This window comes from Gorilla gorilla, chromosome 20 (genome assembly GCF_029281585.2).
Source record: "Gorilla gorilla gorilla isolate KB3781 chromosome 20, NHGRI_mGorGor1-v2.1_pri, whole genome shotgun sequence".
In the NCBI taxonomy this organism is placed as follows: domain Eukaryota; kingdom Metazoa; phylum Chordata; class Mammalia; order Primates; family Hominidae; genus Gorilla; species Gorilla gorilla.
The window spans coordinates 64,861,127-64,889,071 of NC_073244.2; the positions used below are offsets into that span (position 1 = coordinate 64,861,127).

At 46.3% G+C, this 27,945-nt stretch overlaps 2 protein-coding genes across 5 annotated transcripts in view; both read right to left on the bottom strand.

The window, feature by feature from the left end:
- Positions 1-797: 797 nt before the first annotated feature.
- The window catches only part of ZNF888 (zinc finger protein 888), a 39,776-nt gene continuing 12,628 nt past the window's right edge, over positions 798-27,945 (bottom strand). The window contains exons 2-6 of one of the 4 annotated variants that reach the window (XM_063701600.1): positions 18,116-18,207; positions 15,387-15,505; positions 14,434-14,521; positions 11,553-11,679; positions 798-4,565 (exon numbers count right to left, since the gene is read on the bottom strand). In XM_063701600.1, the coding sequence (XP_063557670.1) occupies positions 2,548-4,565; positions 11,553-11,679; positions 14,434-14,448 (2,160 nt within the window). In that variant the 5' untranslated portion in view covers positions 14,449-14,521; positions 15,387-15,505; positions 18,116-18,207 and the 3' untranslated portion in view covers positions 798-2,547. The remainder of the gene's footprint in view (positions 4,566-11,552; positions 11,680-14,433; positions 14,522-15,386; positions 15,506-18,115; positions 18,208-27,945) is intronic. The other 3 variants (XM_063701601.1, XM_063701599.1, XM_031004632.3) reach the window with 3 other exon arrangements.
- Positions 24,774-27,002, bottom strand: LOC109024170 (putative protein ZNF321). Its single transcript, XM_055370402.2, has one exon. It carries the CDS (start codon positions 26,230-26,232, stop codon positions 25,741-25,743), a length of 492 nt encoding a protein of 163 aa, XP_055226377.1. The 5' UTR covers positions 26,233-27,002; the 3' UTR covers positions 24,774-25,740.

Genomic DNA, 27,945 nt, shown 5'->3' on the forward strand with positions numbered 1-27,945 from the left:
ATATCTTTGAAACTAGGGACCCGTCCAGGCTTCCTTCTGATGGCTAACCTACCTCAAATGCTGGCCAGTCTATTTCACACAAAGTTCTAAGTTTTCCTGGGGTCACAGTTACACCATAATCTCCTTTACATTCTTTCTTGAAATTCTTTAACATATTTCTTAGTGGGGTGGGCTTACTTTGTGCCTGAACTATGTTTTTTTTTTCTTCTGAGACAAAATACCATGCTCACACCACACATACTCACCACAAGACAAAGAATGGGTAAAGAGGGCACACACATGCACTTTTACCGTTTATACCAAACCAAAATCACGAAATTCAAAATCTGAGTACTAAAAAATTCAAGCCAAGTCAAAACCAAAACTAAAGTATCTAACAATTCAAATCAGGTCAAAACCAGAACAAAAGCGCCAATGCAGGCATGCTGTGGGTGATCAGGCCACGCTTCCACTCAGATGGAGTGGGGCAACTTCCAAAGATTTGTCTTACCAAGTTTCAGATGTTTGGATTCCAAGTACCAGTTCCTTCCTGGTGTTCAGCCACTGCGTTAATCCTCCGTGGGGGCCTGCTACGTGCTGCTCTGGTGAGGCATTCCACCGGGGCAATTTCCTACCCAGGAGCGCTCTTTGGATCGTGTCACTCAGGCTGGCCAGAGTCCCCCGCAGGGATGCTCCACAGGGCAGGCCTAAGCCACCTAAGGGGCTGCCTCGGCCATCCATCGGTTACCTCATTTTCAGGTCAGGGAACCAAGAAATGTAGCAGGATGAGCCTCAGACAAAACCTCTCAGACACTGAGTTGCAGAAGGAAGGGCTTTATTCAGCTGGGAGCATCGGCAAGCTACTGCCTTAAAATCTGAGCTCCCCTAATGCACAATTTCTGTCCTTTTTAAGGGCTCACAACACTAAGGATTTCACATGAAATGGTCATGATTGATTTGAGCAAGCAGGGGGTATGTGACAGGGGCTGCATGCACCGGTGTTCAGAGTGGAAAAGAACAGAGCAGGGAGTTTCACAATGTTCTTCTATACAATGTCTGGAATCTATGAATAACATCAGTTTCTAAGTTATGAGTTGATTTTTAACTACTGGGTTTAGGCCAGGCAGGCCCAGGCCTGGTTTCAGGCCTGGCGCCGGGCTGCCTGTCTTTGATTTCACTTCCTTGTTTTTTTCCTATAACAGGTACTGAGTATAAAACAATATAAAATAATATGAGAGGGTCTCTCTCTTCCCTCAAAACTACTAAATAAATTCAGTGGATTTGCACAATACAATATCAGCACCAAAAATTACTTGAATTTCCATACATTAACAATAAACAATTTTAAAAGAAAATTTAAAAACACTTCCATTTGCTAGAGAACTTAAAGTAAGAAATACTTAGGAATAAACGTACAAAGCTGAGAAGTTTGTACCTTGAAATCTACAAATGTTGATCAAAATGATTAAAAACATACATAGAGATACAACCCATATTGATAGTTTGGAAAAATTAATATTGTTAAATAATTATATAACCCAATGTGATTTAGATTCAACACGGTACCCATAAAAATGCCTATCAGTTGACATTCCACCACAAAAGAAGTGAAATTGGCTGGTCCCTGCCTTAACTGATGACATTACCTTGTGAAATTCCTTCTCCTGGCTCATCCTGGCTCAAAAACTCCCCCATTGAGCACCTTGTGACCCCCACCTCTGCCAGCCAGAGAACAACCCCCTTTGATTGTAATTTTCCACTACCTACCCAAATCTTATAAAATGGCCCCACCCCATCTCCCTTCCCTGACTCTCTTTTCGGACTCAGCTTGCCTGCACCCAGGTGATTAAAAAAAAAAAAAATCTGTATCTGTTTTTGTTAAAGAAACAAAAAACAGGGTGGGAAAAGTGGCTCACGCCTGTTGGCCACACTAGTCTCAAACTCCTGACCTCAAGAGATCTACCCACCTTGGCCTCCCACAGTGCTAGCATTACAGGTGTGAGCCACCCCACTCAGCCTAATCCTCTTAACATAAACACTTTAATGTCAATTAATGCTTGAACTCAACGTTAAGTCAACTCAAACTCAAGTCAATGCTGAACTGACTCTAGTGTCAATTAATGCTTGATGGTTTGCTATACTCATTGCATTCGGAACTATTATCTCAAAAATAAATTTTCTGATATTCTGCAAGGAGTGATCTCAGACTGAAGACCTTGCCACACTGATGACATTTGTAAGATTTCTGTCCAGTATGGATTCTCTGATGTCTAATGAGGTGTGAACGTGAAGTAAAGGCTTTGCTCACAATAATCACACTTGCGAGGTTTCTCTCCTGTATGAATTCTCCTGTTTTGCATAGTATGAAGCTTGACTGAAGACCTTGCCTCAATCATGACATTTGTAAGGTTTCTCTCCAATATGAGTTCACCCATGAACTACAGCGTATGAACAATGTCTGAAAAATTTGCCACATTTACTACACTTGTAAGATCTCTATTCATTATGGATTCTTCAATGATTTGCAATGGTTGTAGCGTTACTGAAGACTTGGTGACAATCATTACATTAGTCAAGTTTCCCTACACCATGGATTGCCTGATGGTGAATAAGTGTTGACTGTGCACGAAAGGCTTTGCCACACTCACTACACTTGAAAGGTTTCTCTCCAGTATGAATTCTAGTATGTTGTGCCAGGTGTGAGTAACACTTGAAAGCCTTGTCACAAACCTTACATTTGTATGGTTTCTCTCCAGTGTGAACTCTCTGATGTTGTGCAAGGTATGAATCACGCCCAAAAGCCTTGTCGCAAACCCTACATTTGTATGGTTTCTCTCCAGTATGAACTCTCCTATGTATTTCAAGGTGTGATTTGATATTGAAAACTTTGTCACATTCTTCACATTTGTAAGGTTTCTCTCCAGTATGAAGTCTATGATGACATGCAAGTTGTGACTGTGTCCTAAAAACCTTGCCACATTCATTACACTTGTAAGGTTTCTCTCCAGTATGAAGTCTATGATGATATGCAAGGCTTGATTTGTGATGAAAACTTTTGCCACATTCATTACACTTGTAACGTTTCTCTCCAGTATGAATGACCTTATGCATTACAAGAGATGAATTTTGAACGAAGGTCTTGCCACACTCATTACACTTGTAAGGTTTCTCTCCAGTGTGAATTACAGTATGTCGTGCCAGGTGTGAATCACGTCTGAAAGCCTTGTCACAAACCTTACATTTGTATGGTTTCTCACCAGTGTGAATGCTCCTATGTCTTTCAAGGTGTGATTTGCGACTGAAAACTTTGTCACATTCTTTACATTTGTAAGGTTTCTCTCCAGTATGAAGTCTATGATGACGTGCAAGGTTTGATTGTTGATTGAAAACCTTGCCACATTCATTACACTTGTAAGGTTTCTCTCCAGTATGAATTGTCTTGTGAACTAAGAGGGCTGAATTTTCACCGAACGTTTTGCCACACTCATTACACTTGTAAGGTTTCTCTCTAGTGTGAATTACAGTATGCTGTGCCAGGTGTGAATCATGTCTGAAAGCCTTGTCACAAACCTTACATTTGTATGGTTTCTCACCAGTGTGAATTCTCCTATGTCTTTCAAGGTATGATTTGCGACTGAAAACTTTGTCACATTCTTCACATTTGTAAGGCTTCTCTCCAGTATGAACTCTATGATGACGTGCAAGGTTTGATTGTTTATTAAAAACCTTGCCACATTCATTACACTTGTAAGGTTTCTCTCCAGTATGAATTGTCTTGTGAACTAAGAGGGCTGACTTGTCACTGAACGTCTTGCCACACTCATTACACTTGTAAGGTTTTTCTCCAGTATGACGTCTATAATGACGTGCAAGGTATGCTTTTTTATTAAAAACCTTGCCACATTTATTACACATGTAAGGTTTCTCACCAGTGTGACATCTACAATGGTGTGCAAGGTATCGCTTCTGATTAAAGTCCTTGCCACATACATCACATTTATATTGTTTCTCTCCTAGATGAATTATCTGATGTTTTTTAAAGAGTGAGCTACAATTAAAGGATTTGCCACTCTCATTAAATTGGAAAGATTTTTCTTTCCTGTGTACATCCTGTTTCTGTGTGAGTAATGAAGAATGGAAGAAATTATTCCCATAGTTATTAGAAATATGGGTTTTGGGCCTACAAGAAATTCTTTGGGATGTTGAAACTGAGGAAGCATTGTTGATAGATTTCTCAAGTTGATTACCAATTTTCCCTTCAGGCTGAAATATGTGCAGTTCAGGCAGACGTGAATGACAGCTTGATACAAGCTGATCTTTAATAGGCTTGTTTCCAGCATGCCTTTGATCATATTGGTCTGTACTACCCGTCAACTCTTTGATTTCTGTCATGGGTGCTTCATGGCCATTTGTTTCATCTTCTTGCCACTGAAACACAAAGTCATGAATGTCTTTCTCAATTTCCTGGAAGCAACATTCTCCAATGTGATGACTTGCAAGTCTTTGCAATGTCCCTGTGTGGATCACTTCTGTATTGCCTTTCCCTATTGATGAGAACTCCTTCATTATGCATTTGGAAGAGATATCTACAAAATATAAACACCAACAGTTTTCCAATTCAGTACAGATAATATATAATACTGAAATGTGTAAATATGACACCAAAAACAATACTTATTTTAAACATCTCAAACATGAGCTTCAAAGTTCATGAACACAAAAGGAGGAAGATCCTTTAATAAATGAAGGGCGATTGCATGTACTTCAAATCATTTCTATGGAAGCCTATTTCTAATATCATGACAAAACACTGACAGGGCACAAACATGTGTAAGCCTAAAGTAAGGAGTATTTTTCCATTGTGACCTTAAAGTGTGTCACAGTTTGCAAAAAATTTATCACTGTAACAACAAAAAGAAGAAAATATATATTCTTCATATTTACAGCATATTTACTGTATAGAAATAAATGCTAAAGGACCGGACAATGTACTATATTGGTAAATAATCAACAACAAGCTCTTGTAAGGATAACCAAAATCAATGGAAATTCTGTACTGTCAAACAATCATAGCACAGAGAAGATAATAAAAGATTACAAAAATTAGCCAGGTGTTGTGGCCCGTGCCTGTAATCCCAGGTACTCGGGAGGATGAGGCACAAGAATCACTTTAAGCCAAGAGGCAAAGGTTGCAGTGAGCCAACATCGCACCACTGCACCCCAGCCTGGGTGACAAAGTGAGACTCGAGTCAAAAAAAAAAAAGAAAAAGGCAGGGCTTAGTGGCTCACACCAGTAATCCCACTACTTTGGGAGGCCGAGGCAGGTGGATCTCCTCAGATCAGGAGTATGACCAGCCTGGCCATCGTGGCAAAACCCCGTCTCTACTAAAAATACAAAAAGTAGCCGGGCGTGGTCATGGGCGCCTGTAATCCCAGCTACTTGGGAGGCTGAGGCAGGAGAATTGCTTGAACCCGGGAGGCGAAGATAGTGGTAAACTGAGATCGCACCACTGCACTCCAGCCTGAGCAAAAAAGTGAGACTCCATCTCAAAAAAAAAAAGAAAATGTTAATACTATATTTTTCTGAATAACTGTTACAAAATTACCTATATCCATGTGGAACAGGCACTTTGTAACTTTTTAAAAAAAGTCTTTGTATTTTTTTTTTTTTTGAGATGGAGTCTCGCTCTGTCACCCAGGCTGGAGTGCAATGGCACAATCTGGGCTCACTGTAACCTCAACCTCCTGGGTTCAAGCGAGTCTCTTGCCTCAGCCTCTTGAGTACCTGGGATTACAGGCACACACCACCATGCCCAGCTAATTTTTAAATTTTTAGTAGAGATGGGGTTTCACCACGTTGGCAAGGCTCGTCTCGAACTCCTGACCTCAGGTGACCCACACATCTCAGCCTCCTAAATCCTGGGATTACAGGCATGAGCCACTGTGCCCGGGGGCACTTTTGACATTAATGAGTGGAATCTCTCAGTTATATTGCATACCACGTACCAAAAACTCACATGTAAAATCATAAAATCAATTAATAAAATATATTATTAATTCATTAATCAAATAATAAAATACTGTAACCCATGATAAAACAAGCAAGAAAATAAGTAGATTTATACAGCCTGCAGAATTCTAAACAATTCCCTCTTAAGAAAAAAACCACAACTTGTTCTTACCACCAGTACACAACATAAGAACTGAAATACATGTTAAGATCACTACCTTCTAATATATGAGGTGAAGAAAATACACAGCATTATAAGGAATAAGAATTGACTATGGCCAGGCATGGTGGCTCATGCCTGTAATCCCAGGACTTTGGGAGGCCAAGGTGGGTGGATCACCCAAGGTCAGGAGTTCTAGAACAGCCTGGCCAACATGGTGAAACCCCATCTCAACTAAAAATACAAAAATTAGCCGGGCGTGTAATCCCCGCTACTTGGGGGACCCGAGGCAGGAGAATCACTCGACCCTGGAAAGCAGAGGTTGCAGTGAGCATAGACTGCACCATCGCACTCCAACCTTGGGGACTAGAGCGAGACTTCGTCTCAAAAAAAAAAAAAAGAACTGAATAACACCTGGGTGCGGTGGTGCATGCCTGTAATCCCAGCACTTTTGGAGGCTGAGGCAGGTGGATCATGAGGTCATAAGTTCAAGACCAGTCTGGACAACATGGTGAAACCCCATCTCTACTAAAAATACAAAAAAAATTAGCTATGCATGGTGGCGGGTGCCTTTAATCCCAGCTACTTGGGAGGCTGAAGCAGGAATCATTTGAACCTGGGAGGCGGAGGATGCAGTGAGCCGAGATCATGCTACTGCACTCCAGCCTGGGTGAGAGAATGAGACTACATCTCAAAAAAATAAGATAAATAACTACTTCTCAAATAAGCTTTGGTAGATGTGGTATTCTCTAATAGGCTGTTCCTTCAGATGCAGACTTGGAGAGAATTTAGCCATGGGTGTTGACTACCTGTGAATACTAAAAGTGCATTTATAAAGAGACATTAAAGAGCTCATTGCCTGTTCCTCTTTCCACCATGTTAGGACATGGTAGGAAGACGGCTAGGCTAAACCATGAAGAAGCCTCTCACCAGGAACTTATTTGGCTGGCACCTTGCTCTTGGATTTCCCGCTTCCCAAATTCATGAAAAATAAATTTCTGTCTCTTAAGCCTCCCAGTTTAAGCTATTTCGTCTTTTGTCTTTGAGACTGAGTCATGCTCTATCACCCAGGCTCAAGTGTAGTGGCATGATTCTCCTACCTCAAGTGATTCTCCCTCCTCAGCCCAGAGTCTCACTCTGTCACCTGGGCTGGAGTGTGGTAGGGTGATCTTAGCTCACTGCAACCTCCACCTCCTGGGTTCAAGTGATTCTCCTGCTTCAACCTCCCAAGTCTGGGATTACAGGTGCACACCACCATGAACAGCTAATTTTTGTACTTTTAGTAGACACGGGATTTCACCATGTTGGCCAGGCTTGTCTCGAACTCCTGACCTCAAGTGATTGGCCCATCTCAGCCTCCCAAAGTGCTGGAATTACAGGTGTGAGCAATTGCACCTGGCCCATTTTTGGCATTTAGTATATTTGAGGTTTCACCATGTTGTACAGACTGGTCTCAAACTCCTGACCTCAAGCAATCTGCCCACCTTGGTCTCCGAAAGTGCTGGGATTAGAGGAGTGAGCCACCACAGCCAGCAGTCTAAGCTATTTCTTTTCCTTTTCTTTTCTTTTTTTATTTTTGAGACGGAGTCTCGCTCTGTCACCCAGGCTGGAGTGCAGTGGCATGATCTCAGCTCACTGCAACCTCCATCTCCTGGGTTCACGCCATTCTCCTGCCTCAGCCTCCTGAGTAGCTGGGACCACAGGTGCCCGCCACTACGCCCAGCTAATTTTTTCTATTTTTAGTAGAGACGGGGTTTCACCATGTCAGCCAGGATGGTCTAGATCTCCTGACCTCGTGATCCTCCCACCTTGGCCCCCCAAAGTGCTGGGATTACAGGCGTGAGCCACCGTGCCCAGCATCAGTCTAAGCTATTTCTAACAGGACAGTGAAATGACAGAAACAGGAAAAAGAGCATCTTATCATCAACATCACCGAAGGCTGACAAATCTTATTAAACAAAGGAAGTTAAGAGCCTGTACTGTAAGACTTGCAATACATGAAGTCATCTAATAAGCAGTAACATATTTTATTTTATTTTTTTAAGATGGAGTCTCACTCTGTCACCCAGGCTGGAGTGCAGTGGTGCAATCTCAGCTCACTGCAAGCTCTGCCTCTTGGGTTCAGGCCATTCTCCTGCCTCAGCCTCCCAGGTAGCCAGGACTACAGGCACCCGCCACCACACCCTAATTTTTTGTATTTTTAGTAGAGAAGGGGTTTCACCGTGTTAGCCAGGATGGTCTCGATCTCCTGACCTTGTGATCCACACGCCTCGGCCTCCCAAAGTGCTGGGCTTACAGGAGTGAGCCACTGCACTCGGCCTTTATTTTTATTTTTTTTGAGACGGAATCTTGCTCTGTCTCCCAGGCTGGAGTGTGGTGGCGCGATCTCGGCTCACTGCAAGCTCCGCCTCCTGGGTTCACGCCATTCTCCTGCCTCAGCCTCCTGAGTAGCTGGGACTACAGGCGCCCGCCACCACGCCCGGCTAATTTTTTGTATTTTTAGTAGAGATGGGGTTTCACCATGTTAGCCAGGATGGTCTCTATCTCCTGACCTCGTGATCCGCCCCCCTTGGCCTCCCAAAGTGCTGGGCTTACAGGCATGAGCCACCGTGCCTGGCCAGCAATAACATATTTTAAATACATTGAGACAGGCCGGGCACGGTGTCTCATGCCAGTAATCCCAGCAGTTTGGGAGGCTGAGGTGGGAGGATCACGTGGTCAGGAGATTGAGACAGTCCTGGCTAACAAGCTGAAACCCCGTCTCTACTAAAAAAAAAAAAAAAAAAAAAAAAAATTAGCCCAGCATGTTGGCAGTTACCTGCAGTCCCAGCTACTTGAGAGGCTGAGACAGGAGAATCGCTTGAACCTGGGAGGTGGAAGTTGCAGTGAGCCGAGATCACACCACTGCACTTTAGCCTGGGTGACAGACTGAGACTCTGTCTCAAAGAAAATAAAAATAAATGAAAGAAGGCTAAAGAGTAACTCCAACCCAGAAGCATATACAAAGTTCTCCAGTAAAGGTAAATTAAAAAACAGATAGGCCGGGCATGGTGATTCATGCCTGTAATCCCAGCCCTTTGGGAGGATGAGCCAGGCGGATCAACTGAGGTCGGGAGTTCGAGACCACCCTAACCTACAAGGAGAAACCCTGTCTCTACTAAAAATACAAAATTAGCTGGGTGTGGCGATGCATGCCTGTAATCCCAGCTACTCCAGAGGCTGAGGCAGGAGAATTGCTTGAACCCGGGAGACGGAGGTTGCAGTGAGCCGAGATCGCAGCATTACATTTCAGCCTAAGTGATAAGAGCAAAACTATGTCTCATAAACACATAAATTAATTAATAAAAGGACAGATACAGAAACTGGCATATGTGTACCTTTTCTTCATAACTAAACTTTTTTCATATTATTTAAAATTAAAACTCATGAAAAAACACTGTAAATATATGTTAATGAAAATGCAACATACACAGAAATAATTCTGGAATAAATTTAAAAAGTTCTACTGGAGAAGAAGTAGTTTTTGCAGGTTATGGAATTTTTTTTTTTTTTTTGAGATGGAGTCTCACTCTGTCACCCAGCCTGGAGTGCAATGGTGCGACCCTGGCTCACTGCAACCTCCGCCTCCCGGGTTCAAGTGACTCTCCTGGATCAGCCTCCTGAGTAGCTGGGATTACAGCTGCCCACCACAGTGCCTGGCTAAGTTTTGTAATTATACTACAGATGAAGTTTCAGCATGTTAGCTAGGCGGGTTCTGAACTGACCTCAGGTGATCCGCCCCCGGCTCAGCCTCCCAAAGTCCTGGGATTATAGGCGTGAGCCACTGTACCCGGCCAGGTTACAGAAATTTTAAGTTTCATTATTATACTATAAGTTTAAGATGTTTAACATACCTGCAACAATAACCTCTGCCCAAATATCTATACAACACACTTCACTTCTGCGTACTGAAAGGAATGGACACTAACGTGGTTGTTATATTCACACTGGAATCATGCTTAAACCAGTTATATGTTTACTAAGAACTAAAAGACAAAACTATTTAAAATAATAACGGTTGGGCATGGTGGCTCGCGCCTGTAATCCCAGCCCTTTGGGAAGCTGAGGCAGGTGAATCACTTGAGATAAGGAGTTTGAGACCAGCCTGGCCAACATGGTGAAACCCCATCTCTGCTAAAAACACAAAGTTAGCTGGGCATGGTGGTGAGTGCCTGCAGTCCCAGCTACCCAGAAAGCTGGAGCTCAAGAATCCTGAGCCCAAAAGGCGGAGGCTGCAATTAGCCAAAATTGCACCACTGCACTGTAGCCTTGGCAACAGAGTGAGACTCTGTCATAAGAAAAGAAAGAGCAGAGAGATAAGCAGGGGCAAAGAAAGATGTCCTTTCAAAGATCTCAGGACTCAAACTTTCCTTTACCCACAGAATTCTCCCACTTGCAGAGAGTTTCCCCACACACTATTTGAAGGTGGAGCTTCCACTCTGCCCATCTGAGCTCTTACCTACATTTACACCTGTAATACATTCCCACCCATCTGGATTTTTTTGCTATTTTCACTTCACTCTCCACAGTCCAGGGCTCTTTCCCTTGCTCCAACATGGAGATAACAGGGCAGACTCCTACTTATAAAAAGAAAGGACCATGAAGTGCTGGAGCTTTTCTAGAGTCCCAGCCCTATGTTTCAGTAGGAAAGAAGACATTGCAGATAGATCTAGGAAAATATTTCACTAATTCCTCCACTGATTGCCTCATTCTGAATGCTTAGGGAGCACTGTAATATGTAATATGTGGACATCAAGCTCTCTTCCAAGAACTAACGAGTTGAAAGCACAGGAGAAGCAAACAGGGAACTGGATATTTTTAAACTCTGCAGTAAGGTTTTGTTTTCGTTTTTTGAGACAGAGTCTTGCTCTGCCATCTGGGTTGGAGTGCAGTGGTGTGTTCTCGACTCACTAGAACCTTCGCCTCCTGGGGTTGAGTGATTCTCTTTCCTCAGCCTTTCTAGGAGCTGGGATTACAGGTGTGTGCCACCATCCCTGGCTAATTTTTGTATTTTTAGTAGAGACTGAGTTTCTCCATGCTGGCCAGGCTGCTCTCCAACTCCTGATCTAAAGTGATCCACACACCTCCCAAGGTTCTGGGATGACAGGCGTGAGCCACCATGCCCAGCCTGCCATAAAGTTTTATGCCTACTTTAGTCCTGGAACCCACATTGAGGTATCATGAAGAATGCAGAACATCTAAACAAAGGGGACAGTGAAAGTCCAGATGCTACATCATGAAGCTTTTCATTTCAAAATCAATACGGCTTCCATTTTAGTCAAGCAAGAATGTGGCTCCCAAGAGAAACAAGAGAAAATGCAAAGATACACAAGGGCACATCCCCAGGAGGGAAGTTATCCTCACCCAGGGAGACCAGGTTCCTATAATTCTCCAACATCACGTCTCTGTATAGAGTCCTCTGAGCAGGGTCCAGGCATTTCCACTCCTCCTGAGAGAATTCTATAGCCACATCCCTGAATGTCAACAGACCCTGAAATGAAAACACATTTTAAGCAAATGGTTATGAGAGGAGTTCTTATCTTTACAGAAAATGAGAAGAGGAGAGGGGAAAGCAAGGATTTAATTGTAGTGAATGTTCTGACAAATCTGAGTAAGGGATTTTTCACCACATGATGTATTTTTTTTTCTTCTTTTTCTGTTTGAGATGGAGTGTCGCCCTGTCACCCAGGCTGGAGTGCAGTGGCATGATCTCGGCTCACTGCAAGCTCTACCTCACAGGTTCATGCCATTCTCCTCCCTCAGCCTCCCAAGTAGATAGTACTACTACAGGCATCTGCCACCATGCCTGGCTAATTTTTTTGTATTTTTAGTAGAGATGGGGTTTCACCGTGTTAGCCAGGATGGTCTCGATCTCCTGACCTCGTGATCTGCCCACCTCAGCCTCCCAAAGTTCTGGGATTACAGACATTAGCCACCGTGCCCGGCCTCACATGATGTCTTTATTATACTTTTTGAAGAGGTCAAGACACCCTGTCAGTATGAATTTCTTATGTTTGTAAAAAAATACAAGAAATAAATAAAAAATCAATGCAGGGTTCCTGCTCTAGAAATGTTTGAAACTTTTATGGACACACCAAGTGACATTCAGTATCTCGAAGAGACAGAGCATGAGTGATGTCTTCACAGATGACAACGTCCACAGTAAAATATCAGCCAGGTGCAGTGACACATGCCTGTAGTCCCAGCTACGTGGGAGGCTGAGGCAGGAGAATGGCTTGATCCCAGGAGGCAGAGGTTGCAGTGATCCCAGATCACGTCACTGCACTCCAGCCTGGGCAACAGAAACTAGGTCTCAAAATTAAAAATAAAAAATTAGCCGGGCATGGTGGCAGGCACCTGTGGTTCCAATTACTTTGAAGGCTGAGGTGGGAGGATGGCTTGACCCTGAGGGTAGAGGGTGCAGTGAGCTACGATCATGCCAGGGCGCTCCAGCCTGGGCAACAAAGTGAGACCCCGTCTCAAAATAAAATAAAATACATGAAAACAAACTTACTCAAAGTACAAAATCCATTTTTTAAATGTTCACAAAATAATAAAACCTACACAGACTCACAAAAAACTAGATGTTAATACAAAGGGTTGTCATTTGTCCCAGATTTTCAAAATATAAAAGATTTTCAAAATATATACGTGTGTGTACATATGTATGTGTATGTATATGTGTGTGTACATATATATGTGTGTGTATATGTGTGGGGATGTGTGTGTATATATTATATACATACATACACACATATATGTATTATATACATACATACACACATACATGTATTATATACATACGCATACACATACATGTATTATATACATACGCATACACATATATGTATTATATACATACGCATACACATATATGTATTATATACATACGCATACACATATATGTATTATATACATACGCATACACATATATGTATTATATACATACGCATACACATATATGTATTATATACATACGCATACACATATATGTATTATATACATACATATACATATATATATATGTTTTAAATATATAAAAAGTAGCAAGTTTTGTTTAACTGAAGAGGAATCTCACCTTGGTGGAAAAGGACACATTGACAACTGGGGGCTGGGGGGAATCTTGTCAGATCTAAGAAAACAGGAAATGCCCCATCCTAGAGGAAGCAATCACCCTTTCAACTGCCTGGCCTGGAGGATGAAGAATCACTTGAACCCGGGAGGCAAAGTTTGCAGTAAGCCAAGATCATGCCACTGCACTCCAGCCTGGGTGACAGAGCAAGACTCCATTTCAGAAACAAACAACAGAAATAATAACAATAGGTGGAATGAGAATATAGCTTTATCCTCTAGAATAAAAAAAAAGTACTGCTCCCATATTTGAGAAAAATTGTAATCATTTTTACCAAAAGCCTGTTTCACAAGCCTCTCCACAGTAACACCACTGTCTCCATGAGCGTAATGTGCTAAGAATGGTTGAATGAATCTCCTGCTATTATTTATGTTGATTCCGTATTCTTAACCTAATGATGGAATCATTCATGTATCATTCATTTCCATTATATTTATTTATTTATTTATTTAAGACAGAGTTTTGCTCTTGTTACCTGGGCTGGAGTGCAATGGTGCAATCTCAGGTCACTGCAACCTCCGCCTCCCGATTTCAAGTCATTCTTCTGCCTCAGTCTCCTGAGTAGCAGGGATTGCAGGCACACACCACCATGCCCAGCTAATTTTGTATTTTTGCTAGAGACAGGGTTTCTCCATGTTGGTCAGACTCACTCAATTACCTAAAAATGTAGTTGAATATCAGGCAGAAAACATTTCCTCTTATCGGTCTTTTCTAGAATTTACCATGTTCTTTGTGCACATTAATACGTGACTTCCATTGGCAGTTGCTCTAATCTTGGTCCACAGAGAACTGACAGTGCATCCAGATGTGGCCCCTGAACAATCCCTGCTGCCCAACACCACTGACACCATGGGACCCTCACCCCGTCTCCATCCATGTCTGTGTGTGAGCCCTTCCCAGGACCATGCCTACTGCCACCTCTTCTCATGTTCATGTCATTGGGTCACTAGAGTTGGAACCTAGGTGAGATGAGAGGGACTGAGGGAAGGCATGGGTGAGTGTGAGCAAACCTGTCAGGCAGGATGCTTCAGACTCAGAGAAGATTCCCAACTCCAAGGCCCAGCATTTCTGAAAGGAAGGAGACAGAACAATCTACAGAGAATATCATCTCACCTGAGGAAGAGCCATCTCTGACTCTTTTGCTTTCCTCTTCCTCTTCTGAGTTTCTTCCTCACGTACCCAGAGTCTTTAGAAGTCAATCCTGAATGTTAGAAATATGTTGTTTATTGCTCAGTCAACATACCCCCTCCCTGTAAAATGACACATACAAAGGAGACCTCACCCTGGGAAATATGGTCCCCTCTGCTGCCCACCATACCAGGGACAATAAACTCCTATAGGAAAACTCCCACTCCCCTTCTGGAGAAGCCCACACACACGCTGCAGCAGTAGGGATCTGGGCTGGAATGAACTCCCCTTCAGGGCACAGACCCAGACCTGACCAAACCACATGCAGAGGCTGGGTGTGGTGGCTCATGCCTGTCATCCCAGCACTCTGGGAGACCAAGGTAGATACATTGCTTGAGCTCAGAAGTTTGAGACCAGCCTGGGCAACATGGTGAAACTCCTCTATCAAAAATACAAATACTTAGCCAGGTATGGTGGTGCACGTCTGTGTTTCTGCCATCCCAGCTACTTAGGAAGCTGAGGTGGAAGGATCACTTGAGCTCAGGAGTTTGAAACCAGCCTGGCAAACATGGTGAAACCCTGTCTGTACCAAAAATATAAAAATTGGGTTGGGCGCAATGTCTCAAGCCTGTAATACTAGCACTCTGGAAGGCCAAGGTGGGTGGATTACTTGAGGTCAGCAGTTCAAGACCATCCTGGCCAACGTGGTGAAACCTCATCTCTACTAAAAATACAAAAAGTAGCCGGGCTTTGTAGGCATCTGTAATCCCAGCTACCCAGGAGGCTGAGGTTGGAGGATCACTTGAACCTGGGATGTGAAGGTTGCAGTGAGCCAAGATCACACCATTGCACTCCAGCGTGAGTGACAGAATAAGACTCTAAAATAAAATAAAATACAAATACAAATACAAAAATTAGCCACGTGTCATGGCACACACCTGTAATCTCAGTTACTTGGGAGGTTGAGGCATAAGAATCACTTGAACCCAGGAGACAGGGGTTGCAGTGAGCCAAGATCATGAGACTGCACTCACAGCCTGGAGGACAGAGTGAGACTCTGTTTGGAAAAAAAAAAAAAAATCTTCATTTCTGATGTGGTTGATGCAGAGATAATAAACCTGAGTAACGTGATAGAGACTGACGGGCAGAGGGAACTTCAGATGGCAGTGGGAGGACATGGGAGATATCTCTGAGCCTAGATCTGAAGGAGGAGAAAGGGACAGGGCTGTCACCATTTAGGGACATAGGATAAGAGCAGGACAATGACCTGAGACAGGAAGTGTTTTGATATCTGGGAAAAGAGAAAAGCAAATGTGACTGGGGCAGAGGGATTCATGAGATGGAGGCAAGCTCCCAGGAGGAGGCTGGACAGTGGCAGGGGCCCTGGACACAGGGCTGTGGAGCCACAGTGAGGAGTTGGGCTTTTGTCCTGGGGAACACAGGAAGCCAGTGGAGGGTTCCCTGCCAGGGAATGACATGACTGCTTTAGATTTCGCTGTGATGTCCTCACAGTGAAAACATTTTCACCGAGTTACCCTGAGAAGGTCTGAGATGAGTAAGAAGATGTGCCTGAATTCTTACATGGGGGCCTGGAAGGGCTAGTGGGAAGGGTTGGTCTTTATCACCCCATCCTTGAAAATTAGAGAAGCATCTTACACATACCTGGGCTAAAGAAACTTCTTTTGCAAGGTTCTGATGCCATTAATTCCTAACATTTAATTTTTCCTTACAAGAAAATTACAGTAACATTTACAAAATGCAAAAGTGTAAACACACAGCTATTGACCTTGAAAATAGGGAGGCCGAGGTAGGTGGATCACCTGAGTTGGGCAATTGTAGACCAGCCTGACCTACATGGAGGAACCCCGTTTCTACTGAAAATACAAAAATTATCCAGGCATGGTGGCGAATGGCTGTAATCCCAGCTACTCAGCAAGGCTGAGGCAGGAGAATCACTTGAACCCGGGAGGCGGAGATTGCAGTGAGCCAAGATCGTGCCACTGCACTTCAGCGTGGGCAACAAGAGCAAAACTGCATCTCAAAAAAAAAAGAAAGAAAGAAAGAAAGAAAAGAAAACAGGGAAAGAGAGTCAGCTGTTGAACTAAGACAGAAGTAAATTTTTTCATTCAAGAATACATAGGTGGCCAGGTGTGATGGCTCACGCCTGTATTCCCAGCACTTTGGGAGGTCAAGGCAGGTGGATCACCTGAAGTCAGGAGTTTGAGACCAGCCTGGCCAACGTGGTGAGATCCTGTCTCCACTAAAAATACAAAAATTAGCTGGACTCCAACCACAACTTATTTAACCTCTTGTTACTCCTTCTCCCCAATCTTTAGATTGTTCTCAATCTCCATATATTTCCTTCTTCTCCCATCTCTGTGCCTCCTGAGCTCTCCCTGTTAAATTCTCTCTTCCCCGTTATACCCCTCTGGCCCCACTCTCTGGCACCCCAGATTTCCCAGGTATCCTCCCTGCTATGGTTCTCCCTCTGTTCTCCTTGCCACCAGCACCACTCTGCTCTGTCTGCCCTGGCTCCAAATCCCTCCTCCTCTCCCTCATTCTGATGAGCCTTTCTGTTTGCTGCCCCTCTCCCTACCTTGCTGTCTGTCCTTCATCTCTCTGTACATCCAGCTTTTCTCTACATTTCTCCAGTTGCTTTTCTCCTCCTGCTTTGTTATCTTTGGTTTTTTCACTTTTGCTGTCTCTTGGCAAATCCCTGACCATCCCCTACTTTGCCATCTGTTATGGGTCTTTCTCAGTCTTCTTTTATCTGTCTCAGGTTTTCTACTGCTCTCTCAGTCCCTCTCTCTGTCTCCTGATCCCTTTGGCCCACACAATCACAGGATGGTTTGGCGTAAGACGCCCGCATCCCGGAGAAGCGCATTTTCCAGGGGCTGGAGCTGGGCAGGCAAGAACACCCCGTGTCACAGGACAGGCCCCGGGTACCTCCCCAACGCGGGCTCAGGGAAAGCGGTGACTGCGGAGGGGAGACTTGGGGAGCAGCAGGGCCCAGCATGAGGAGGGAGATGGGGGGCGATGACGCCTTCGGACAAGGGTGGGGTCCGCAGGATCCCACCACCAGGCAGAGAACGCGGCCTCCCTGGGACTGTGGTGTCAGCGCTGGGCTCCAGGGGCCGACGAGTGTGAAGCTGGGAGGCGCCAGAGCAGGAATCCACCTCTCGGGTGAGGACTTTAAAAAGCGCGGGGTGGGAGGAGTCAACAAACGGTTGTGAACGGGAAAACTACGCGATACAAACTGTATACATTGCCCTATAGCAAAAAGACCGAGGACAGGGCAGCCTCAGGGCGACTTTAAACCCAAAAGGAAGTGACTTCCGGACTCCTAGGGGAATGTCTCCATTTGCTCTTGTTGAAGGAAGAAGGGAGAGAATTTCCAGGTCTGTGGAGACCCCACATCCCAGGTACAGAATTGCCGGGGACCTGGAGGCACAGCCTCCATACAACACAGAGCAAAACTCAAGGCCACAGTGTGACTTTCAGTCCACGCGATCCGCTTCCTGGTCCGGGCGAATCTACAAGCACAGGACAGAAGCCAGGCCTCCGTGGAGCCAACGAGGAGGTGGGCGGGGCCTGGGCGAGGTAGGGGCGGGGCGCCAGGCGGAGAGACCTGCCCTGTAGAACCGGCAGACGCGGGGCCGGGGCGGACCTGTGCTTCTCGCAGCCTCGCACCCAGCCTCTGTTTTTCAGGTTTTGGTGAGGGAAGAGACACACCCTCTCACATTGTTTTATACTCAGTACCTGTTTTAAGAAAAAAAACAACAAGGAAGTAAAACCGAAGACAGGCAGCCCTGCGCCAGGCCCAAAACCAGGCCTGGGCCTGCCTGGCCTAAACCCAATAGTTAAAAATCAACTCATAACTTAGAAACCAATGTTTTTCATAGATTCCAGACATTGTATAGAAGAACATTATGAAACTCCCTGCCCTGTTCTGTTTCTCTCTACCAGTGCACGAAACCCCTGTATCTGGGACTATAGTCCCTGTTACATATCCCCTAGATTGCTCAATCACGACCCTTTCATGCGCAGTCTTTAGTGTTGTGAGCCCTTAAAAGGGACAGAAATTGTGCACCCGGGGAGCTCGGATTTTAAGGCAGCTTGCCGATGCTCCCAGCTGAATAAAGCCCTTCCTTCTACAACTCGGTGTCTGAGAGGTTTTGTCTGTGGCTCGTCCTGCTACACTGGAGGCAAGAGTGGCCAGGAAGGCTGAGGCATGATTCAAAAGCCCTGGAATTGTCTGGAACAGGGATGCAAACTAGAACGTGAAATGCAAAGCTCTGCCTAGGCAGAAAGTACGATCTCATGCTGATGGTACACAGAACAGAATAGAAATCTCTCCCTTTCTATTCTCCATTTGCTTGGGAGGGAGAGTCCGCCCTGCGCTCAGCTTCAGAGACTTCCCTAGGGCCACCGCCTGGGATGCCGGAGGGAGTGTTCAGGCCAGGGAGGAGTGAGGTCACCACCTGCTGCTTAAACACAGCAGAAATGTGGAAGTGGGGGCGGGAGCCTGAGGTCCAGCTACTCAGGAAGCAGTGGCGGGAGGATCATTGAGCCCGGAGGTCCAAGCCAACCTGGGTGACAAAGTAACACCCCCTCCCGCAGGGATCCCTTCCTCATCTCTTTTTTTTTTTAATTTTTAAAATAAAATTTTCATTGTGTGAGATAGGGATCCAACATTATTCTTTTCCATGTGGATATCCAGTTAGTTGTCCCAGCACAATTGTGGATGACATCTATTAGTTTCTTTTTTTTATTTACTTTTTTTCTTTTTCTTTTTTTTTTTTTTTTTTTTGAGACAGCGTATTTCTCTGTCACCCAGGCTGGAGTGCATTGGCAAGATCTCAGCTCACTGCAGCCTCTGCCTTCTGGATTGAAGCAATTCTTCTGACTCAGCCTGCATAGTAGCTGGTATTACAGGCACGTGCCACCATGCCCGGCTAATTTTTGTTCTTTTGGTAGAGACAGGGTTTCACCATGTTGGCCAGGCTGGTCTCGAACTCCTGACTTCAAGTGATCCGCCTGCCTCGGCCTCCCGAAGTGCTGGGATTACAGGCATGAGTCACTGTGCCGGGCCCAAGAAATACTCTTTACTTCACTTTTTAAATGTTGACAAAATACAATTGAAAACTAAAAAATCTTCCCCAGATGAAAAATCATCTTCACTATAACAGAGAAGGAAATAACAACCATTTTATTAATAAAGAGCCTTAGACCTGAATGTAATGGGAAATAGAGGCAAACAGTTGAGAGGTTGAAAACAGAGAGAGAAACCTCACTGTTCTGTACAACCCATTAAGTACATGTTTTCTTTTGTCTTTTTTCTTTCTTTCTTTTTTTTTTTTTTTTGGGAGACAAGAGTCTCACTCTGTTGCCCAGGCTACAGTGCAGTGGCACGATCTTGGCTTACTGCAACCTCCACCTCTTGGGTTCAAGCAATTCTCCTGTCTCATCCTCCCGAATAGCTGGAACTACAGGCGCCTGCTACCATGCTGGGCTAATTTTTGTATTTTTAGGAGAGACGGAGTTTGACCTTTTTGGTCAGGCTGGTCTCAAACTCCTGACCTCAGGTGATCCACCTACCTCCGCCTCACAAAATGCTGGGATTACAGGTGTGAGCCACCGCGCCCAGCCTAAGTACATGTTTTCAAGATAAACACTAATCAGTCCTCAGGGAAGAGGACTTGACAACACCCTTGGTCACACATAGTTCATCCTGGCTCTAGTTGGTAGTGGAGGTGACCATTTGTGTCAGTTAATTAGCTTCATCCTGAGGAAGGGGGGAAAACGCTAACCCATGTCTTTTTGACAAGTGTGAGTTTTACAACATGGCGACAGGTGCCGTCTCTAGTGAGGCTCCTACAATCCGACAGAAACTGACGTCAGCAGTAAATAATAAAATTTAGAATACATGATTAAGTATAGAGTTTATGTGAACACAAAGCTTGAGGATAGACACCTGGAAACATCAACTCCAAATGAAGGGGGTCTGTGTTCCCAAGTAGAGATGTTAAGGTTTCACACACAGGGAAAGACAGAGAAGCTTTAGCAGAATCAACACATTTTCCATTCAAGACCAGTGGATAAGTTGCAGCAACTTGACTGGTGATGGATTGATACACTTCAAGGAAGGTTACATTATCACTACATAAGAAGGGACAATCGGCCAGGTGCGGTGGCTCACACCTGTAATCCCAGCACTTTGGGAGGCGAGGCGGGCAGATCACAAGGTCAGGAGATCGAGACCATCTTGGCTAACACAGTGAAACTCATCTCTACTAAAAATACAAAAAATTAGCCGTGTGTGGTCATGGGCGCCTGTAGTACCAGCTACTTGGGAGGCTGAGGCAGGAGAATGGCGTGAACCCAGGAGGCGGAGCTTGCAGTGAGCTGAGATTGCACCCCTGCACTCCAGCCTGGGTGACAGAGAGAAACTCCGTCTCAAAAAAAAAAAAAAAAAAGAAAAAAGAGGGACAATGATGCCAAGAGGTCTTGTCTCTGGGGCTGCTCAGTCTTCCTAATTATCTACAGGAAAACTTTTGTGTTTTTTTCTTTTCTTTTCTTTTGAGACAGAGTTTCCCTCTTGTTGCCCAGGCTGGAGTGCTATGGCGCTATCTCGGCTCACCGCAGCCTCCACCTCCCAGGTTCAAGCAATTCTCCTGCCTCAGCCTCCCGAGTAGCTAAGATTACAGGCATGCACCACTACGCCTGGCTAATTTTGTATTTTTAGTAGAGACGGGGTTTCTCCATGTTGAGGCTGGTCTCGAACTCCTGACCTCGTGATCTGTCCGCCTCGGCCTCCCAGAGTGCTGGGATTACAGGCGTGAGCCACCGCTCCCGGCCCTCTTTTTTTATTTTTTTGAGACAGAGTCCCGCTCTGTCACCCAGGCTGGAGTGCAGTGGTGTGATCTTGGCTCACTGCAACCTCCGCCTCCTGGGTTCAAGCAATTCTTCTGCCTCTGCCTCCTGAGTAGCTGGGACTACAGGTGCACGCCACCATGCCTGGCTAATTTTTGGTATTTTTAGTAGAGACGGGGGTCTCACCGTGTTAGCCAGGATGGTCTCGATCTCCTGACCTCATGATGCTCCCGCCTTGGCCTCCCAAAATGCTGGGATTACAGGCGTGAGCCTCTTTGCCTGGCCAAAACTTTTCTTTTTTAAACTGATATTAGGAAACTGAATTATATAGCTTTTTTTTTTTTTTTTTTTTTTTGGTATGGAGTCTTGCTCTGTCGCCCAGGCTGGGGTGCAGTGGCATGATCTCGGCTCACTGCAACCTCCACCTCCCTGGCTCAAGCAGTTCTCTTGCCTCAGGCTCCCAAGTAGCTGGGAATACAGGCATGCCCCACCACGCCCTGTAATGGCTTTGTATGTTTACTGGAGATGGGGTTTCACCACGTTGGCCAGGCTGGTTTCTAACTCCTGACCTCAAGTGATCCGCCCACCTCGGCCTCCCAAAATGCTGGGATTACAGGCTTTAGCCACTGTGACTGGCCAGGAAAACTCAAAAAAGTTGCGCCTGCGGCTGGGCGCGGTCGTTCATGCCTGTAATCCCAGCACTTTGGGAGGCTGAGGTGGGTGGATCACAAGGTCAGGAGATCAAGACCATCCTGGCTAACACAGTGAAACCCTGTCTGTACTAAAAATACAAAAAATTAGCCAGGAGTGGTGGTGGGCGCCTGGAGTCCCAGCTACTGGGGAGGCTGAGACAGGAAAATGACATGAACCCAGGAGGTGGAGCTTGCAGTGAGCCGAGATCGCACCACTGCACTTCAGCTTGGGCGACAGAGCGAGACTCTGTCTCAAAAAAAAAAAAAACAAAAAACAAAAAACCTTGCACCTGCATGCCACTGGACTCTGGTTGCATGACCACGTTCCTCTCAAGGCTCAGAATTATTTAAAGGTCGGTAGCTTTTAATTTGAAACATTTGATGTTTGAATTATTTAATTTCCTACTAAGATAGAGGTACTATCTCCCTTGTTTGCCTTAAAAGGATCGCTCCCAAGTCCTTTAGAAATACATCCCTGGGGCAGTGGCGTGATCTCGGCCCGCTACAACCACCTCCCAGCCGCCTGCCTTGGCCTCCCAAAGTGCCGAGATTGCAGCCTCTGCCCGGCTGCCGCCCCGTCTGGGAAGTGAGGAGCGTCTCCGCCTGGCCGCCCATCGTCCGGGATGTGAGGAGCCCCTCTGCCTGGCTGCCCAGTCTGGAAAGTGAGGAGCGTCTCTGCCCGGCCGCCATCCCATCTAGGAAACAAGGAGCGCCTCTTCCCAGCCGCCATCACATCTGGGAAGTGAGGAGCCTCTCTGCCCGGCCGCCCATCGTCTGAGATGTGGGGAGCACCTCTGCCCTGCCGCCCAGTCCGGGATGTGAGGAGCGTCTCTGCCCGGCCGCCCCGTCTGAGAGGTGAGGAGACCCTCTGCCTGGCAACCGCCCCGTCTGAGAAGTGAGGAGCCCCTCCGCCCAGCAGCCACCCCGTCTGGGAAGTGAGGAGCGTCTCCGCCCGGCAGCCACCTCGTCCGGGAGGGAGGTGGAGGGATCAGCCCCCCGCCCGGCCAGCCACCCTGTCCGGGAGGTGAGGGGCGCCTCTGCCCGGCCACCCCTACTGGGAAGTGAGGAGCCCCTCTGCCCGGCCAGCCGCTCCGTCCGGGAGGGAGGTGGGGGGGTCAGCCCCCCGCCCGGCCAGCCAACCCGTCCAGGAGGGAGGTGGGGGGGGTCAGTCCCCCGCCCGGCCAGCCGCCCCGTCCGGGAGGGAGGTGGGGGGGCCAGCCCCCCGCCCGGCGAGCCGCCCCGTCCGGAAGGGAGGTGGGTGGGTCAGCCCCCCGCCCGGCCAGCCGCCCCGTCCGGGAGGGAGGTGGGGGGGTTAGCCCACCGCCCAGCCTGCCGCCCTGTCCGGGAGGGAGGTGGGGGTTCGGCCACCCGCCTGGCCGGCCACCCGGTCCGAGAGGTGAGGGGCGCCTCTGCCCGGCCGCCCCTACTGGGAAGTGAGGAGCCCCTCTGCCCGGCCAGCCGCTCTGTCCGGGAGGGAGGTGGGGGGGTCAGCCCCCCGCCCGGCCAGCCACCCCGTCCAGAAGGGAGGTGGGGGGGTCAACCCCCCGCCTGGCCAGCCGCCCCGTCCGGGAGGTGAGGGGCACCTCTGCCCGGCCGCCCCTACTGGGAAGTGAGGAGCCCCCCCGCCCGGCCAGCCGCCCCGTCCCGGAGGGAGGTGGGGGGGTCAGCCCCCCGCCAAGCAAGCCGCCCCGTCCGGGAGGTGAGGGGCGCCTCTGCCCGGCCGCCCCTACTGGGAATTGAGGAGCCCCTCAGCCCGGCCAGCCGCCCTGTCCGGGAGGGAGGTGGGGGGGTCAGCCCACCGCCCAGCCTGCCACCCTGTCCGGGAGGGAGGTGGGGGGTCAGCCCCCAGCCTGGCCAGCCGCCCCGTCCGGGAGGGAGGTGGGGGGTCAGCCCCCCGCCTGGCCAGCCGCCCCGTCCGGGAGGGAGGTGGGGGGGTCAGCCCACTGCCCAGCCTGTCGCCCTGTCCGGGAGGGAGGTGGGGGTTCGGCCCCCCGCCTGGCCAGCCGCCCCATCCGGGAGGTGAGGGGCGCCTCTGCCCGGCCGCCCCTACTGGGAAGTGAGGAGCCCCTCTGCCCGGCCAGCCGCCCCGACCAGGAGGGAGGTGGGGGGGTCAGCCCCCTGCCCGGCCAGCCGCCCCGTCCGGGAGGTGAGGGGCATCTCTGCCCGGCCGCCCCTACTGGGAGGTGGGGAGCCCCTCTGCCCGGCCACCACCCCGGCTTGGAGGTGTACCCAACAGCTCATTGAGAACGGGTCATGATGACAATGGCGGTTTTGTGGAATGGAAAGGGGGGAAAGGTGGGGAAAAGATTGAGAAATCGGATGGTTGCCGTGTCTGTGTAGAAAGAGGTAGACATGGGAGACTTTTCATTTTGTTCTGTACTAAGAAAAAATTCTTCTGCCTTGGGATCCTGTTGATCTGTGACCCTACCCCCAACCCTGTGCTCTCTGAAACATGTGCTGTATCCACTCAGGGTTGAATGGATTAAGGGCGGTGCAAGATGTGCTTTGTTAAACAGATGCTTGAAGGCAGCATGCTCGTTAAGAGCCATCACCACTCCCTAATCTCAAGTACCCAGGGACACAAACACTGCGGAAGGCCGCAGGGTCCTCTGCCTAGGGAAACCAGAGAACTTTGTTCACTTGCTTATCTGCTGACCTTCCCTCCACTATTGTCCTGTAACCCTACCAAATCCCCCTCTGCGAGAAACACCCAAGAATGATCAATAAAAAAAAAAAAAAAAAAAAAAAAAAAAAAGAAATACATCCCTGGGTCATTAAACTGAAAAAAGGTTTAGTTACTTTCTAAAAAATACCACTTCAGGCCAGACGCGGTGGCTCAAGCCTGTAAATCCAGCGTTTTGGAAAGCCGAGGTGGGTGGATGACCTGAGGTCAAGGGTTCAAGACCAGCCTGACCAATATGGAGAAACCCCATCTCCACTATAAATACAACAATTAACCAGGCATGGTGGCATGCACCTGTAGTCCCAGCTACTTGGGAGGCTGAGGCAGGAGAATCGCTTGAGCCCAACAGACAGAGGTTGCAGTGAGCCAAGATTGCACCATTGCACTCCAGCCTGGGCAACAAGAGTGAAACTCCGTCTCAAAACAAAAAAATTAATAACAGTAATAAATACGGCCAGTGCAGAGGCTCGCTCAGGTGAGACTCTGTCTTAAAAAAAAAAAAAAGAAAGAATGCTACCACTTACACAGTAGGGCATTCTCAAAAACAAGGGCAACGCCACCTCTTTTAAGTTTTTCTTTTGTCTTTCAAGGTGTGATTTGCGACTGAAAACTTTTTCACATTCTTCATGTTTGTAAGGTTTCTCTCCAGTATGAAGTCTATGATGACGTGCAAGGTGTGCTTTCTGATTAAAAACCTTGCCACATTCATTACACTTGCAAGGATTCTCTCCAGTATGAATTGCCTTATGAATTACAAGGGCTGAATTTCAACTAAAGGTCTTGTTATGCTCACTACACTTGTAAGGTTTCCCTCCAGTATGAAGTCTACGATAGCATGTAAAGGATGACGTCTGACTGAAGGTCTCACCACACTCATAACAATTGTAAGGTTTCTTACCAGTGTGACATCCACTATGGCATACAAGGAATCAATTCTGATTAAAGACCTTGTCACATACCTCACATTTATATTGTTTCTATCCTAAATGGATTATCTGATGTTTCCTTAAGAGTTGGCTATAATTAAAGGATTTGCCACTCTCATTACATTGGAAAGATTTTTCTCTCATGTGTACTTCCCATTTTTTGTGTGAGTAATGAAGAATGGAGGGAATTATTCCCATAGTTATTAGAAATATGGGTTTTGGGACTACAAGAAATTCTTTGGGATGTCAAAATTAAGGAGGCATTGATGATAGACTTCTCAACTTGATTACCAATTTCCCATTCGGGCTGAAATATGTGTTCAGGCAGATGCGAATGAAAGCTGGATCCAAGCTGACCTTTAATAGGCTTGTTTCCAGCATGCCTTTGATCATGTCGGTCTGTACTACCAGTCAACTCTTTGATTTCTGTCATGGGTGCTTCGTGACCATTTCTTTCATCTTCTCGCCACTGAAACTCAAAGTTATGAATATCTTTCTCAATTTCCTGGAAGCAAAAATCTCTAATGTGATGACTTTCATGTCTTTGCAATGTCCCTGTGTGGATCACTTCTCTATTGCCTTGTGCTGTGGATGAGAACACCTTCATCATGCATTTGGAAGAGATATCTACAAAATATAAACACCAATAGGTTTCTAATTAAGTACAGATGATAAACAATACTGAAATGTGTAAATATGAACCAAAAAAAAATTCTTATTTTAAACTTTCCAAATATGAGCTTCAAAGTTTAGGAACACGAAAGGAGTAAGATTCTATAATAAATAAAGGGCGATTGCATGTACTTCAAATCATTTCTATGGAAGCCTATTTCTAATATCATGACAAAACACTGACAGGGCACAAACATGTGTAAGCCTAAAGTAAGGAGTGTTTTTCCACTGTGACCCTAAAGTGTATGAGAGTTTGCAAAAAACATCACTGTCTATGAAAGAAGAAAAAAATGTATTCTTCATACTTACAGCATATTTACTGTATACAAATAAATGCTATAGGACCACACAATATACTATATTGGTAAATGATCCACAACAAGCTCATGTAAGGATAACCAAAATCAATGGAAATTCTGTATTGTCAAACAATCATAGCACTGAGAAGATAACAAAAGATTAGAAAACTTAGCCTTGTGTCATGGCCAGCACCTGTATTCCCAGCTACTCAGGAGGCTGAGGCAGAATTGCTTGAACCTGGGAGGGAGAAGTTGCAGTGAGCCAAGATCGCACCACTGCAATTAAGACTGGGCGACAAAGTCAGACTTTGTTTCAAAAAAAAAAAAGAAAACAATAAGATAAAATGTTAATACAATATTTTTCTAGATAAATATCATAAAAATACCTTTATCCATGCAGAACAGGCACTTTGTGACTTTAAAAAAAATTTGGTAGTTTTATTTTTTTGAGACAGAGTCTTGCACTCCGGGCTGGAGTGCAATGGCAGGAGCTCGGCTCACTACAACCTTTGCCTCCACGGTTGAAGTGATTTTCCTGCCTCAGCCTCCTGAGTAGCTGGGATTACAGGCACACGCCACTATGCGCAGCTACTTTTTGTATTTTTAGCAGAGATGGGGTTTCACCATGTTGGCCAGGCAAGTCTCAATCTCCTGACCTCAAGTGATCCACATGCCTTGGCTCCCCAAAGTTCTGGGATTACAGGTGTGAGCCTCTGTGCCTGGTGGCACTTTGTGACATTAACGAGTGGAATGTGTTAGTTATATTGCATACCAGATACTTAAAAGCCATATGTAAAATCAGAAAAATAATATATTGTAACCCATGATAGAACCAGCAAGAAAATAAGTACATTTATACAGCCTGCAGAATTGTAAACAATTCTCTCTTAAGAAAAAGGCCACAATGTCTACTTAACCACCAGCACACCATATAAGACCTGAAATATATATTAAGATCACTACCTTCTAGACCAGGTGTGGTGGCTCACGCCTGTAATCCCAGCACTTTGGGAGACTGAGGCAGGCGGATCACAAGATCAAGAGATTGAGACCATCCTGGCCAACATGGTGAAACACCGTCTCTACTAAAAATACAAAAATTAGCTGGGTGTGGTGGTGTGTGTCTGTAATCCCAGCTACTCGGGAGGCTGAGGCAGGAGAATCACTTAAACCCAGGAGGTGGAGGTTGCAGAGAGCTGAGATCGCACCACTACACTCCAGCCTGGTGCAGAGCAAGACTCCATCTCAAAAAAAAAAAAAAGCCCACTACCCTCTGATGTAGGAGGTCAAGAAAATACACAACAATGCTGGGCATGGTGGCTCACACCTGTAATCCCAGCACTTCAAGAGGC

Bases quoted from the DNA above. Each gene is read 5' to 3' on its own strand.
- LOC109024170 (XM_055370402.2), bottom strand. From the start codon at position 26,232: ATGATGAAGGTGTTCTCATCCACAGCACAAGGCAATAGAGAAGTGATC.